We start from the raw sequence: 15,819 nt of genomic DNA, 5'->3' as shown, positions 1-15,819 counted from the left end.
ATGTACAGCTCAAAGAGCTATTTAAACATGATAAAAGAGATATAGACAAAGAGGCTGGAGAAAATGACTTTTTACTTAGAGTTATATAAGAATGATGATCGTGTAATTAAAAATGCTGCTTCAAATCAACGTTGGGGTTGTCAGGATGAGAAAGGATCTTGGTGGATTTCCAAGGAGGTGAAAGCTATTAGGCTAAGATTAACATCCACAGCACCCCCTTCATCTACCAAGCTTGTAGCTCTATAAAAGAGAGAGATGAAATTAGTCTGGTCTGACTTATTTTTGAGAGACCCATGTTGACATTTAGTGATCATAGCATTCCTTTCTAAATGTTTACAGATTGTGTATTCAGTGCTCTGCTCTAGAATATTTCCTGGTATTGATGTCAGCCTAACTGGGCAGAAACTGTTTGGGTCCTCTTCCCTCCCCCCCCCCTTTTTTTAAAAGGTGGGGACAACATTTTCCCTTCTCTAGTCTCATGTAACTTCTAGACATGGTTAGGTTCGGTCAGAATCTTCGTATTTTGGAATAAATTCGGAAAGATTTCCTTTTTGAAGCGATTTCAAAGTTTTTAAGGAAACCAGAAGTTCCTTTGCCCTTCTGAAGCTTTTTCTGCCATTTCTCTTATGAATCAGTAAGCGAGTCGGAAATGATTTAGCTTTCCCCCCTTCTTCTGTTCCCTGGCCTCAGTTCAAGCTTGAGAAGCGTTCTAAACCAGTGTGGATGGATTCCCTTCCTTTCCTTAACCTCCCGCGTCAGTTTAAACCAGTGCGGATGGATTCTCTTCCTTTCCTTTCCCTCCTGTGTCAGTTTAAACCAGTGTGGATGGATTCCCTTCCCTCTTGTCAGTTCAAACCAGTGAGGATGGATTCCCCTCGTTTCCTTTTCCTCCTGCATCAGTTTTAACCATTGTGGATGGATTCCCTTCCTTTCCTTTCCCTCCTGCATCAATCTTAAGTGAGAGAAGCGGTTTTAAACTGTATGGATGGATCCGCTTCAGTTTAAACCAGTGTGGATGAATTCCCTTCCTTTCCTTTCCCTCCTGCTTCAGTCTTAAGCAAGAGAAGCGGTTTTAATCAGAGTGGATGAATTTCCTCCCTTTGCTCCCCCCCCCCTTCTGGAGTAAAACAACTACTTTCAAAGTAAAGAGCACCCAATGAAACAGGAAATAACTCTTTGAAACCATTAACAAAAGATTCAGAAGTCTCAGAAATTTTGCAAAGTTTTGAACATTTTTTTCTGTGAAAATCGGAATTGACTATAGATCCGAACCACCAGCGCCCCTTACATCCGAAATGAGTTTTGAACTTTTTTTTGGGATCATGCAAACCTAGTAACTTCCCTTTTTCTCCAGACACCTTCCAAGATTATGGCCAGTGAGATTACTTATTTTGGGTGGTCAGAAGATATGGAATTTTATAACATCCTTGCAATTGAGAACGCTGTGAAAAAAATGGAATTCCTGTATTTCACCTCTATATTATCATGTTTGGGCCCAACAAACAAAGATGGTGAAGTGTTTCAACAGAGACCAAGTCACAAGAACAAACCCTTTTGGAATGTTCCACTTTTTAATATCTCCAGTTCAAAAAAGCTAATGGCAACTCGGTACATCTTCCAATACCCAAAACTCTCCTCTAGGTGGGATTAATCAAAATGTGAAGATATGCTGCCACGACTTCTTGGAAAGAAGTGACTAGTTGGGTACCAATGCTATTTAACATCTTTATTAATGATTTGGATGAAACTTTAGAGGGCATACTTCTCAAGTTTTCATATGACACCAAACTGGGAGGGATATCTAATACTCTAGAAGACAGGATCAGAATTCAAAATGACTTTAACAGACTTTCGCTGGGCCAAAACTAACAAAATGAATTTCAAAAATGAGAAATATTAAAGACTACACTTATGCAGAAAAAAATGAATCGCACCCATATAGGTTAAGTGAAATCTGGCTCGAAAACACTCCATGTGAAAGAGATCTTGGTGTCTTACCACTTCATCACACTAGATAATGAATCCACTTTAAATCTGGTTTCTGCCTCCTATAAAATTCTGGGGTTTGTAGTTTAGTGAGGCTGTTAAAGGCTCCTCCCTAAACTACAAACCCCAGAATTCTGCAGGAGGCAGAACTGGATTTAAAGTGCATTCATTCTCTAGTGTGATGAGGCCCTTAGTAAACAACAAGTTGAATATGAGCCAACAATGTGATGCAGAAGCTAAAAAAAGCCAATGAACACAGGGAATAATATCTTCAACAACATTCAAGAAAAATGTCATGACATTGAACTGAATTCGGTGAATTTAGTGAGTATATGTATAGATTATATACCACCTATGACAAGAAAACATGAAAAATCTACCACACCAACAGATCCAGATGTTCTTATTTCTTTCCATTATATTGTACATCAGCAAAATCACTGTGCTAAAGCTACTATTTTAAGTGACAGTTTGCAACAAGTTATAAGTATTGTTAACTATACTCATGCAGATACATATGCCATTGTCAGTTTCATAAAATGCTAAAGCTGAATGATGAGGTATTCAGTGTGGATTTGTCATATTCTAAAGTGCATTGGCTATCATAGGAACAGGTGTTAGCCATCATTTTATCTGCAAGAAGAAATACATTTTTATGAAGAACAGAATCAGAAAATTATTTCTTCAAAAGGAAATTTCAGATACACATTTTCCGCAGTTAGCACAGATAACTGATGGACAGGATGGTATATGTGAATTATTTGATGAATATGTAGCTGTTATAGGCCTATTAATTGGAGAATACAACGAAAGGTTGACTGACTTTGAGAATCATGGCACCACACACAAATTAACATTTCAGCTTCATATAATGGATATCACCAGGGCATCTAAAGAGCTACAGATGGAATTGATTGAGCTCTCAGTAGATGCCATTTTGAAGTCATTTTTGGATGCTAAGAAAGATCCAACTGAAATATGAAAACATGCAGTAGAACACCCTCACCTTCAGCAACATGCCTGAAAAAGGCTTTCTTGGGTAAAAGTATGATAGCTGGGACCCAGTGCTGGTAGTGCTACGTTGGTTGCATAACGCAGCTCTGAATTAGAGAAGGGAACACGTGTGCCAGACAGTGCACCGAGTGAGAGACGCAGCTGTGGTAGGATACCAGTGAAGTAATGTAACGCAGGTGGGACAGGATAACAGTAATGTAAGAGTGACTGGATCTGATGCATTTTTCACTACTGCTCGTATTTCTCCCCTCTTTTCTATCCTTCCTTCCAATGCAACGTTTTTTAACGTGTTTGCATACGATCTCCAGATAGCCTACATCAATATGCTTGGCTGTTTCTCCTCCCCCTTTCTACCGAACTACCTTGCATAGGATCTCCGGATAACCTACATCAGTATGCTTGGCTGCCCCCCCCCCCCCGAACTACCTTGTCGACTCTATCATGGCTGCGCCTTTCACTGAGTGTGGTCTGGCGCATGTGTTCTCTTTTCTAATTTAGAGCCGCATTACACAACCAGCATAGCGCTACCAGCACTGGGTCCCAGCTAACATACTTTTGCCCTTTCTTGCTTTCAACCACTTCTTGCTGTTACTCTACCTAACTCAAATCAAGATGCCTTTAATGTCACAAATGGCTAATACTCATATTCAAGATCAACTGAAACTGCAGACCTTCACACTGCAATCAAATATTCAAAAAGCAGACACAACGAAGTCAATCAAATATTAGTTTCAAATTATTAAGTACATAGCTGTTAAATTTATACAAGATATACATTTTAAGTATAATGGAAGTTTCTTGAATGTTCCCTTGTTTGATTACTATGGCCATCCAATGCAAAAAGGGTCCCCACCTCTGGGTTAAATCCACAGAATGCTTGCCAATAACTCTTCCTTATCATGGACTATTGGGGTTACACAGGAATTTGTTCTGAGCCCAGTATTGTTCAACATTTTTTATAAATGACTTGAATGATTGAATAGAATCACATGTATAAGATGGCATCAAATTAGATGGATTAGCTAATATCCAAAGGACCGGATCTGGATTCAAAATGACCACATGAGAAAGCAATAGACTATTCTTCATGGACGATCTTTATATAAGAGTTAGTTGGCCATCTTACAGGACTGTTTTAGCTGTGCATTCTTGCTTTGCATGGATTGTTATTTCATGACCATTGCAACTTTATGATTCTATGATTTTATGATTCTCCGCACAGTGTAAAAATATCATTGCATCAGTTACTTTAAAGATGCAACAATTGAAAAAAGTTGTATATAGCAATGCATTAACTCAGTGGTTCTCAACCTGGGTTCCCTAGATGTTTTTGGCCTACAACTCCCAGAAATCCTAGCCAGTTTACCAGCTGTTAGGATTTCTGGGAGTTGGAGGCTAAAACATCTGGGGACCCCAGGTTGAGAACCACTGCTCATGATAATTAGAAATTGAATCTCCATGTCAAGACATATGACCTCATCAGAAGGAGCTTTGTCTGGCGGTATATACCAGTTGAGCCCTAGATGATACACGGAGCCTGCTGTCTCCGATCTCACAACATAGAGAAACTTCCAGCAGGGCTCTGTGGATCATCTAGAACGGAGATGGTATATGCTGCCACCGCGGCAACACACAGGGCTTCACATGTTGCACAGGAAGCAGTGGGGGGAAGCCACGTGGTTGACACTTTCCCCCCTCCCACCCCCATGGGATCAGCTTCCTACCAAGCTGGGTTACGCAGGGTGTGGGGCAACAGGTTCCCGACACTCCCTGACAATAGTTGCCGGATTTGCCACGATTTGTGGAAATTTTGCTGGCTCATGTGACAAGTGAGTTAGTATCCCTCGGATTAGCAGATATTGAAGGAAATATGATAAAAGTGTTGTAAAGAGTCATGTGCAGGAAACAGGTCAACAACTATGAATCCACCAAAGTGGATTGAAAATGGCTTACCTTTCTGTCATTCATTTCTTTGTTTTCATCTTCATATTCACCCTAAAAAGATGGCGAGAAAGGTGAGAAAAATGTAGAAAAACAGGCAAAGAATCCCTAACGAATGGGAAGATATATTTCTAGTATTAAGTATTAAAGTACATTATTATAATTAAATGCTCAGTAATAACTATTTCACATGGTTCTTGAACATTTCAGAGCTCAAACAAGCTGATATAGGGCAATAGGGTCATTTAAATAGCCTGGATCCAAGTTGTATAAAAATGTATAAATCATAAACAACAATTTAAAATGTGCCTAGAAACAGACTAGCAATTGGGGAGCAGCAAGGGAATTGTGTGTTACTTGTAGTCAGTCATAGCTATCAAACTGGCTGCAGCTCTTTACACCAACTGAAACTTCTGAGCACTTTTCAAAAGTGGCCCTCTTAAAATTTTGGAAACAAGTCAAGACGTGGCTTTTTGAGCAAGCGCTTGCAAATGCAGAGTAACTGACATAGGAAAATGAAACGACTGGACTGGACAATGTTTAAACAAGGAGACACTAACGATTTTTGTTTCATTGATTTGTCGTGGTTTTATATTATATATTAATGTTTTTAATTGTATTTATGATATTGTGTGCATCAAATTGTTGCCTGTAAACCGCCTTGAGTTGCCTGCAGGCTGAGAAAGGCGGTATACAAATATAGTAAATAAATAAATAAATAAATAAATAAATGCAGTCCCCTGAGCACTACATTACAGTTATCAAAACAGGATGTAACCAGTGCTTTTTGTTACATAGCAAGATCAGACTCCTCTAGGAACGGGTGGTGTTGGCACCTAGCTCAAACATTGCAAATAAACTCCTGGTTTCCATCAAAATACAGGTTCCAGTTTCTGGGCTGAATCCAGCCATTGAGTGGAATATAATGATGCAATTGCTGGGCCCAATCCACAGGTAATTAATTAATTGGGTACAAACTAATTTATTATTGTTATTATTATTATTATTATTATTATTATTATTATTATTATTATTTCTAGTCTGCCCTATCTCCCAGAAGGGACTCAGGGCAGTTTACAACAAAATTTGTCCATTCAGCGCCAAGAAAAACATAACTAAACACATCAAATCATAGACAGTCAAATATTCAACATCAAAGTATACTCATAAAAACTCAAAAATAACAAGTTAGAGATTTAAATATACAAATAGAACAATCGGAACACATTTATCTAATGAATCTAATAATAACAAGTAATTAAAAACATATAATGCAATTTGTTGCAGGCCGTCCTAGTTTGATCCAAATTAATTGGTTTTTACTGGAGGCATCATTTGGATGCCTCTAGTAAATACTCAGACAGGTCCCGGGATATGGGCCTATCTGGATGGGCCTGTAGCCTCCCTTTGGCTTGGTTCAGTATTTTGTCTCTCCAAATCAGTCCTGGATTTTGTGGCGTATGTAGATGAGCCCTTAGGAAAACAATATTTTAAACCCAAATGTACTTAATATATGCCAACAAGGTATTTCATTTTTGACAAGAATGAAGACTTAAAAAAAGAGACTTACATCATGAAGTGGATAGGCAGCTTCATATACATTGTTTGCTATTAGTGTGTTAATACCTAGAGAGAAAGAAAAAATATTTTTAAAAGAAAAATATTTCCTAATTAATTTTATTCACAGACGATGGTAATTTAATATCTCTAATGTGACAAGTTTCTCCCTCTGTTTTTTTTTAAAAAAAACCCACTCACCGCCAGTTCCTCCCTCTAATACATAATTTTAAAGATACAATTACAGGCAGTCCTCAAGTTACAAACATCCGACTTACATATGACTCATAGTTAAGAATGGGGGTTAGACAATACGAAGTAAGAGAAATATATTCTCTGGAATGGAAATTCACTCCCGAAGAGTTATGGGGAAAAGGTGATTCTACTGAAGCTTTATCACCAATCCAGTAAGCCACATTTTTCAAAATCCAATTATCACAGGGACAGAAAGAAAGGTGAAATCCCCCCCCCTCTATATATACACTAGTTATACCCACCACTTGTTGCTGTAGCCAACCTTCCCTCCCTCTTTCCCTCCTTCTTTCTTTCTTTACTTCCCTTTTTTCTTTCCTTCTCTCCTTCCTTGCTTCTCTTCCTTCTCTACCTATTCTAGGACTGCAACTCCCAGCAGTCCTCCTGATCTATCTGTCTATCTATCTATCTATCTATCTATCTATCTATCTACCTACCTACCTACCTACCTACCTATCTCTATCTAATCTATCTATCTGGAGGATTGTTGGGAGTTGCAGTCCAGGAATAGGAAATTGGAAATATGCAGGAAATGGGATGCTCTCAAAGAAATCCAAGGAGAAGAAAGCTTGCAGCTTGGAAGCAGTGCATTTGGATCATTGTCCATTCCTAAAGGGCCTGGTTTAGGGGATGCTGGGAGCTGTAGTCCGGAGGAGAGTGTGGATATGCTATTGTGTGTTTTGTTTGCAGGGGAGTCGTTTTTGCTCATGCGCTGTAGCATCATTTTGCTTTTTTGGATTTTGAGTCCCTTCCAGTGTGTTTTTCAGTGTGTTTATGAGTGATAATTATTCATTGGCCTGATAGGTGTATTGTGTCCAAATTTTGTGTCAATTTGTCCAGTGGTTTTTGAGTTATGTTAATCCCACAAACGAACATTACACTTTTATTTATATAAATATATATGGGGCTGGAGTTACACTTAAAAATGTACCTGTTCTGACTTACATAAAAATTCAACTTAAGGAAAAACCTACAGAACCTATCATGTCTGTAACTTGGGGACTAGCTGTATGTAGGAACTTTTATACCTGCATTTCTCCATATAATATTGGCGTTTATCTAGTATGTAATCTAAATTTCACTTGATCATTATCTATTTTGAATTTGCTGTTGTTTTGATACATATAACTGACAAATTGTTCCATATGTTGTCAAATAACTATACTTTCATGTTGTCAAAGGCTTTAATGACTGGAATCGCTGGGCTGCTGTGAGTTTTTTCAGGCTGTATGGCCATATTCCAGAAGCATTGTCTCCTGATGTTTCACCTGCATCTATGGCAGGCATCCTCAGAGATTGTAAAGTATTTTGGAAACTACTGGGCAAGTGGGATTTATATATCTGTGGAATGTCCAGGGTGGGAGAAAGAACTCTTGTTTGTTTGAAGCAAGTGTGAATGTTGCAATTGGTCAGCTTGATTAGTATAATGCCAAGTTTTAAACTTTGTTTGTGGTTTTTTATACATTATAGCTGCATTCTCAATTAGCTTCTGACACAATAAACAAATTTATTTATTTATTTATTTCGATTACTTCTACCCCGCCCTTCTCACCCCCGAGGGGGGACTCAGGGTGTCTTACAAAGAAGGCACAATTCGATACCTATGTCAAATATACATACATACAAAACAGCAATTAAACAATTAACAGGTTAAAATCATCAGTACATAACACAATCAGTAAACTAATCTCATGCTCAGTGTTCAGAGTTCCATAAATCCATTCAGTTCAGTCAATTCTTGTCCATCATCAAGGTCCTTCCTCTAGCTGCCAGAACGTCCAAATGCCTGGTCCCACATCCAAGTGTTCAATTTTTTTCTAAATGACAAGAGGAAAGTCGCCGATCTAATCTCCCCGGGGAGTGAATTCCACAGGTGAGGGGCCACCACCGAGAAGGCCCTGCTCCTCGTCCCCGCCAGCCTCACTTGTGATAGAGGCGGGGATGAGAGCAGGGCCTCCCCAGAAGATCTTAAACTCCGAGGTGGGACGTAGAGGGAGATGCGTTCGGACAGATACACCGGGCCGGAATATATAAATATTATAGGCACGGGCCCAATAATAAAACAATATGTATCTTGTTCTGCTTCAATAATGATAGCAATTGCCAATAATTTACCTGAACATAAAATTAAATAAAAATAATAAAACCAGAAAATGCATTCATTTGTCCGATGGAGGCGGATAGTATAACATGAATACCACCATGAAAACACTTAGATGGATAAATATGCACTTTTAGAAGCTTCTGATACATTTAACATGGATACCAAAACCTCTCAAAGTGTCTACTAAAAAAGGAAATACATTCTTACCCATGCTGTTTTTTGCTTTCGTACTATACGTGCGCTTCAAAATTTCATGTACCTACATTTAAAAGAAAGGTGATAAAATTAACATAAGTAGTAGAGATCCACTAACCTCTTAAGCAGTACTTTATCTTTATTGAAATTAATTTATTATTTTTGGTCCAGTTCACCAATTTGCCAGTCATTTAAAATCCTTATCCTGCTCTTCAGGGCATTAGACACCTTGGCTAATTTGATGTCTTCTGAACATTTGAAACACATCCCCTCTGTTCCATCATCCAAGTGGTTGATAAAGATGAAAAACAACATTGGGCCTTTGACAGAACTTGTGGCACACCACTGGTCACATCTCTCCACGACAAAGTGAGTCACGTCCTTGGATAGAGATCTTCTTGGAGCTCCTTATAGTGGAGCAGCCCCTCCTTATGCCTATTTTGTTCCAGCCTTTAACTTCACAGATAACTTAGAAGTATGCTTTCCTTGTTATCTATGACTTTCTCTTGTTGTATATGCCTGTGCTGTGATTTTGCTGTTGTATGCCAATAAAGGCTGTGTGACAAACTTCATGGATAACACTATGTAACAAAATTTGAAGATTTTTCTGTTCCTAGTTTGAAAGTGTTATTTCCTGTTTAATTGTGTGGTACATACTTTGAAAGTCATTATTATATTGCAGAAACTTTGTTTTTGTGGGTGCCACAAACTATGTTGAATTGGTTGAGATTCTATGAGATATTCATTGAAAAACTATAGCAAAATGTGTTGCAGGATGTCCCACAAAAACAACATTTTTGCAGTTTAATATTTTTTCCATGTTTTTTAATGATAGAACCAATTTGGAAATGACATTTATAACCCAGGAATGTCGCATAGTGTACTTTCTTTTCTTGCCTTCTATTACCTGCATTAAAAAATACTCGTCCACATCTTCCCTCTTATCCCTTCTCTTCAAAGCAAGGTAGTTGTTAGGTAAGATTCTTCTGACTCATCATCAAATCAGCTCTGACAACCTCACATTGATCCAACACAGAGGAGGATAACCTTAGCATGTCCTCTGCCTTCAGTACCTCTACATGCTACCAAAACTGAATGTAGGATGGGACAGGAAAATGTTGAAAAGATCCAAACAAATGAATAAAAAACCTCCAAACTGGAACCCGCTCACACCGAATCCACCTTTTGGTACATGATGAGTTTAGGGTACACGTAGCTGGGCTAAACTTCAGAATTTGTGAAACCCCCCCCCCCCCCCCACTTTACACATGGCTGGTTGCCACCTCAACCACCAATGCAATGTTGGAGTTTTGCTCCTAGCTTAAGCCAGTGAAGGCTCCTGCTGCTGTTTCTTCTCAGGGCATTTTTGATACCATCAAAGAGAAGTGTCACCTTAACTTCTTTCATAGACCTCAGGACTTTTTCATTCCCTTTCCAAAGCCAAGAATTCAGAAAAGCATCACCACCTGCTAAAGAAAATCTACCATATTCCAGTGAGTGTGCCATCTTCTCAAAAATGCAAGGGTTTGTATTCTATATTTTGCCTCCTGTCCAAGAAGAACAGAAAGAACAATTCTGACCTTAAGTCCTTTAGTCAGGTACCACCATCTTTGGATGAAGGCCTTAAAGGGCAATTCTGAAAACTATCTAACCAGGGAACCACCTGCTTGTCTCCATTTTACAGAAGTGTATTTACACACCTTTGTCCATCTAGAGCAGCTGTCCTCAAACTTTTTAAATAGAGGGCCAGGTCACAGTCCCTCAAACTGTTGGAGGGCCGGATTATAATTTGAAAAAACAAACAAACCATGAATGAATTCCTGTGCACACTGCACATATCTTATTTATAGTGCAAAAAAAAAACCCACTCAAAAACAATGCAATAATTAAAATGAAGAACAATTTTAACAAATACTGTATAAACTTATTAGTATTTCAGTGGAAAGTGTGGGCTTGCTTTTGGCAGATGAGATAGGATTGTTGTTGTTCTTGTGTGCTTTCAAGTCATTTCAGACTTAGATTGACCCTGAGCGAGGGCCGGGTAGATGACCTTGGAGGGCCGTATTCAGGCCCTGGGCCTTAGTTTGAGGACCCTTGATCTAGAGCAAAGATGATTTCCCCACTTCTCCTTCATAGAAGAACACTGTCAGTATTAGGCCCTTCCCTTTGGTAACTCATCACTCCTTGGGTATTCACAAAAAATGTGGTTATCTTGGTGAGGCAGTGGAGGAAATCAAATCTCCACATTTATCAATACATAGACAATATGTTGACATGCTATCTCTATCTCCTTCCAGCAGGGCAGACAGGACATCCTAAAATGTCTCCAGTCATTATATCACCATGTTTTTTTCAAGTAAACCTTGTGAAAAATCATCTCTCCTCCTCCCAGACTCTTCAACATATTGGTAATATGATTAATGTCCCTGCCCTAAGCATGAACCCAGAACATCACTGATGCCATCACAAAGGTGAATGTATCTCCTCTGAAATTATGTGCTTGAATCATCTTTAACTCTCCTCTCAACCACCCCCCCCCCTCGGAATTCAGAATAGGTTGCCTTCCCTGGACACCAGATCTCTTCAGTGGCCTTTTATGCCTCGCCAATTGAAGATCTTCAAAACAATCACCATAAATGAGCAGTTTCTCCTCTAGTCCTTTGATCCCATTATTGCTGAACATCTCTTGCCATCAACAACGAAGACTAATCTGGGACTCTCCTAAGAGCCAGATAACAATGAAAACAAGTCTATTGTAGTTCAAACCCAGTCTGGGAAAGATGGGAAAAGGACAACGTGACCTACAGTATAAACTGATTAAAGCTGAAGATCCTCTTATCTTTCTCCAAATTGGCACAGGACCAGGCAGTCCTGCCAGCATTGAAGTGTCATGGTCAATTCCCACATAACTACAAGGGCAGAAACTAGATAACTCTCTGTTGGGTGTGGCCTCCCACATTTTCCAGGTTTAACAAGAAAAATAAAGAAGCCTGTAACAGCGAACGAATAGCCCTGGAGGAAAAGCAACATTTCTTTATTTTAAAGACAGGCCCTATACCCCAGGATCTGATCCCAGGTTTTCTGCTTTCAACTGGATTATATGAATCCGCACTGCAAGATAATCTGCTCAAACAGGAAACTATCAGCAAGAGACAAGACATTGCATGCCAAGGAAGGAATCAATGTAACCACCAATCACAATAAGAAGAAAAGAAATAAGCTTGTGGCTGAAGACGCATTACTCAGAATAGAGTATGCTAGCATAACAAGATGAATTCAGAACTTGCACATATCCAGAATGTCACTGACAAATTGCTGAAACTCGTTGAGAATCAGTACCACTTTCTTCTGTGTCAAGAACATCTTTGAGTACATCACCTCAGACTCTGAAGCACTAAGCAAAGAAAGGTTTAGAAATGAATGAATGACTATGTAGATCAGTGGTTCTCAACCTGGGGTCCCCAGATGTTTTTGGCCTACAACTCCCAAAAATCCCAGCCAGTTTACCAGCTGTTAGGGTTTCTGGGAGTTGTAGGCCAAAACACCTGGGGACCCACAGGTTGAGAACCACTGATGTAGATGATGTAGAAGGAAGAGGTTGTTGCAGCCCAGTTGCCCATTTGATTCCCTTTCACCCAGACACCACACAGTTCAATAACTGTGTGGTGAGAAGAAACCCATTTAGCATGTTTGGCATTTACGGTATATCTGGAGATAAAAATTTCACAAGTAGGAAAGTCAGAGAAATCAACCCCCCAAAACTTGGACTGACTTATCCATGGATCAATCTAAGTACTCTTACTCAAAAAGGAAACATCCCTTTCTCTCAGTCAAGAGATAAAGGTGAGAATTTGCTCTGTCCTGGGAGAACCAAGAAGAAACACCAACTTGGCCACCACCTCAATTTTCCTGCCCAAGCATTCAAAAAAGGCAGAAGTTGCACTCTGGCAAAGAGAGTAGAGAGGATTGGTGCTTCTTTTATGTTTTCTCAGGTCATAGTAAGCTCTCAGCTTTCACCACTCAAAAACGGGAAGAATGTTTCCTTTTTAAATAGGAGTAAACGCTGAATTTTAATTTTTGTCAAATAAGGAACCATTCCCTTCTTTGAGTAGGGTGGTTGTTCTGTCGCCGCTGGGCTTGGGACGAAGTGCTTTTAAAACAGAACGTGCAACTTTAGCCCAATGGGAAGCCAGGGGGCCCGAAGAGAAATTCTAAAGGATCTTCACCATAAATAGTCTTTAGAAGGCTTGTGAAATATAACAAAGTCTTTATTGGTGAACAATTAACAGAAACTTCTTCGTCTTCAAAAGGTTAAACAAATGCTTTCAGGCTTCAAGAAACTGGTGGCTTCTAACTGTTTCTTTGCTTTACTTAAAAGGAAAATCCCTTTCTAAATTTCTCCCAGGCTATCTGTGAACCTAAACCTAGCTGATGTGGATCCACTACCGATCTGAACTGCGTCTCAACACAGAGTAGACCTACCAGATGGCCTGTAGTCACTTAGCTGGAGTTCTTGAAGTTTAAAACTGTTATTCCCTCTGAAATTCCTCAGGACTGTAAGGCTGGGAATCTTTAGATGATCTTAAGATTGATCTCCCCCGGGAAGTCTTAAGGGTTGAAGCCTTTGTACAGGAGAAAGTCTGTACATGTCCTGCACATTGACTTCCTTGCTGGAAACTGACTGAAAATGGCTCCCTTCCCTTCTCTCAGAGCCTGAACAGGGGCGGAACCAAACTTAACGATGATGGACAGGGGGCCTGCCCTATAATTGCAAACTTTAACAAGAAGCCACCCTTCTGCAAAAATCTCAAGCTTTGGGCTGCAAGCAAACACTTAATACAAAGCAAATAAAGTGGGAGCTTTTGGTACATCTGTACCAGCACAGTGGTGAAATGACTTTTTGACTCACTAAGAAGGCAAATGGTGGTGGTGGACAGGGCACTTGACTTCCTGAACAGTGTTGGTGCCTTCCTCTCTCTGAAATATCCCTTGACATATCCATGGGTCTTCTAGTGCTAGAACTCTTGAACAGAAAATTTGCAAGGGTGCATTCAGATTCCATATAAACCTTTCCCTCAGTTATCACTTTAAATTTGAAATTTAGGTTGAAAATAAGGGTTCTTTTGCTCGTGTTACCTTGTAAAATCCCATGACCTTTGTCATGGGGATTGAAATAACAATGAATGCCATTAAACACAGTGAAGTCTTTCAACAGTCAGACCCTCAATATTTACTTACTATTCGACTGCGGGTCGCATTGTCAAAAAATGTGTCTTTGTCTGAAATGTTGTACCTTGAAAACAATTGAGACAAGAGAAAACGTAATTAACAGAATCATCTCACTGCTTTGCTTCAGAATCCTCTTGAACCAACAACTAGTAAACCTGCTTTTAAAAATTCTGACAAAAGACACCTTGTATAAATGAAAGATAATGTATGTTCAGAGGAATATTCCTAAGTAAAACTAGTAGCTTATATTTTATTATATACTAGTCGTCCCCTGCCACACATTGCTGTGGCCCAGTCTGGTGATCTGGAAAATAAAGTAACGAGAAAGTGTTGGTTTCTAATATATGTAATTTCTTTATGCTTGTGGGTAAACAGTATTTCTTGCGGTTTCTTTGTCAGTGTTGATGTGGAGATTGTCTGGTTTGCCTATTCTGGAACATGCAACATATAATTGTCCTTCTTTAAGAGTCTCTTTCAATTCTATGATACTATATTTCTGTGTGTGTGAATTATATCTATCTATATCTATGGCTGGCTGGCTCTTTGTCAAGAGGGCTTTAATTATGTTTTCTTGCCCTGGTGAAAGGAGTTGGACTGGATGGCCTTAAATATTTTCTGTTGGTCATGGGGTTTCTGTGTGGGAAGTTTGCCCCAATTCTGTTGTTGGTCGGGTTCAGAATGCACTTTGATTGTAAGTGAACTATAAATCCCAGTAACTACAACTCCCAAATGTCAAGGTCTATTTCCCCCGAACTCCATCTGTGTTCATATTTGGGCATATGGAATATTTGTGTCAAGTTTGGTCCAGATCCAACATTGTTTGAGTCCACAGTGCTCTCTGGATGTAGGTGAACTACAACTCCCAAACTCAAGGTCAATGCCCACCAAACCCTTCTAGTTTTTTCTGTTGGTTATGGGAGTCCTGTGGTGGAGTTCAGAATGCTCTTTGATTGTAGGTTAACTACAAATCCCAGCAACTACAACTCTCAAATGACAAAAGCCAAGACTTGCTGATGAAATCACTTCTGATGAGGTCCCAATGAGGTCATCTGATCATCTGATCAAGGAGGAAAGAGCATGCTTCTCATTGATCACATGGTTGAGCAACCCATTGCCAGGGAATTGCTTCTGATCTGTGAAACCATGATGGTGGTAGCCCCCAGGAGGACAGGGCACAGTGTTGATGTGCTGTTGGCCCGGCTGATCATCTAGACTGCAAAATGGCTTCAAGGCATTTCTTTGCTAGTATGTATGGTGCTTCCATATATCTCAGGAATATCCAGAGCAGACAATTTTAGACTGTGCCCAGATTATTTCGCAAGTTATAGATGCAGCCATAACCTCACAGGCAAATTAATAACATTTTCTTCCTATTATCCCTTGAAGAGTCCGAGACTGTATTTCTTGATCCATCTTAATCTTATTTCTTGCCTGACCTTGGAAAAGACCTTGAGATGCTATGCCAGTTAAGACCACTCGTGGACTAAGATAAGCGGACCATAGTTATAAATACTCTAGGAATATCTCTATCAGGCCACCAC

The 15,819-nt window shown here is 39.5% G+C and overlaps 1 protein-coding gene across 3 annotated transcripts in view; it reads right to left on the bottom strand.

The window, feature by feature from the left end:
* ANO2 (anoctamin 2) overlaps window positions 1-15,819 on the bottom strand; it is a 160,209-nt gene that overhangs the window by 104,186 nt on the left and 40,204 nt on the right. For all 3 annotated transcript variants that reach the window (XM_067468942.1, XM_067468940.1, XM_067468941.1), the window contains 4 exons: window positions 14,288-14,342; window positions 9,062-9,113; window positions 6,512-6,567; window positions 4,954-4,995 (listed from right to left, as the gene is read on the bottom strand). In XM_067468942.1, the coding sequence (XP_067325043.1) occupies window positions 4,954-4,995; window positions 6,512-6,567; window positions 9,062-9,113; window positions 14,288-14,342 (205 nt within the window). The remainder of the gene's footprint in view (window positions 1-4,953; window positions 4,996-6,511; window positions 6,568-9,061; window positions 9,114-14,287; window positions 14,343-15,819) is intronic.

This window comes from Anolis sagrei, chromosome 5 (genome assembly GCF_037176765.1).
Source record: "Anolis sagrei isolate rAnoSag1 chromosome 5, rAnoSag1.mat, whole genome shotgun sequence".
NCBI lineage: Eukaryota > Metazoa > Chordata > Lepidosauria > Squamata > Dactyloidae > Anolis > Anolis sagrei.
Note: the sequence above shows the minus strand (reverse complement) of the source record. Positions and strands in the feature narration are given on the sequence as shown.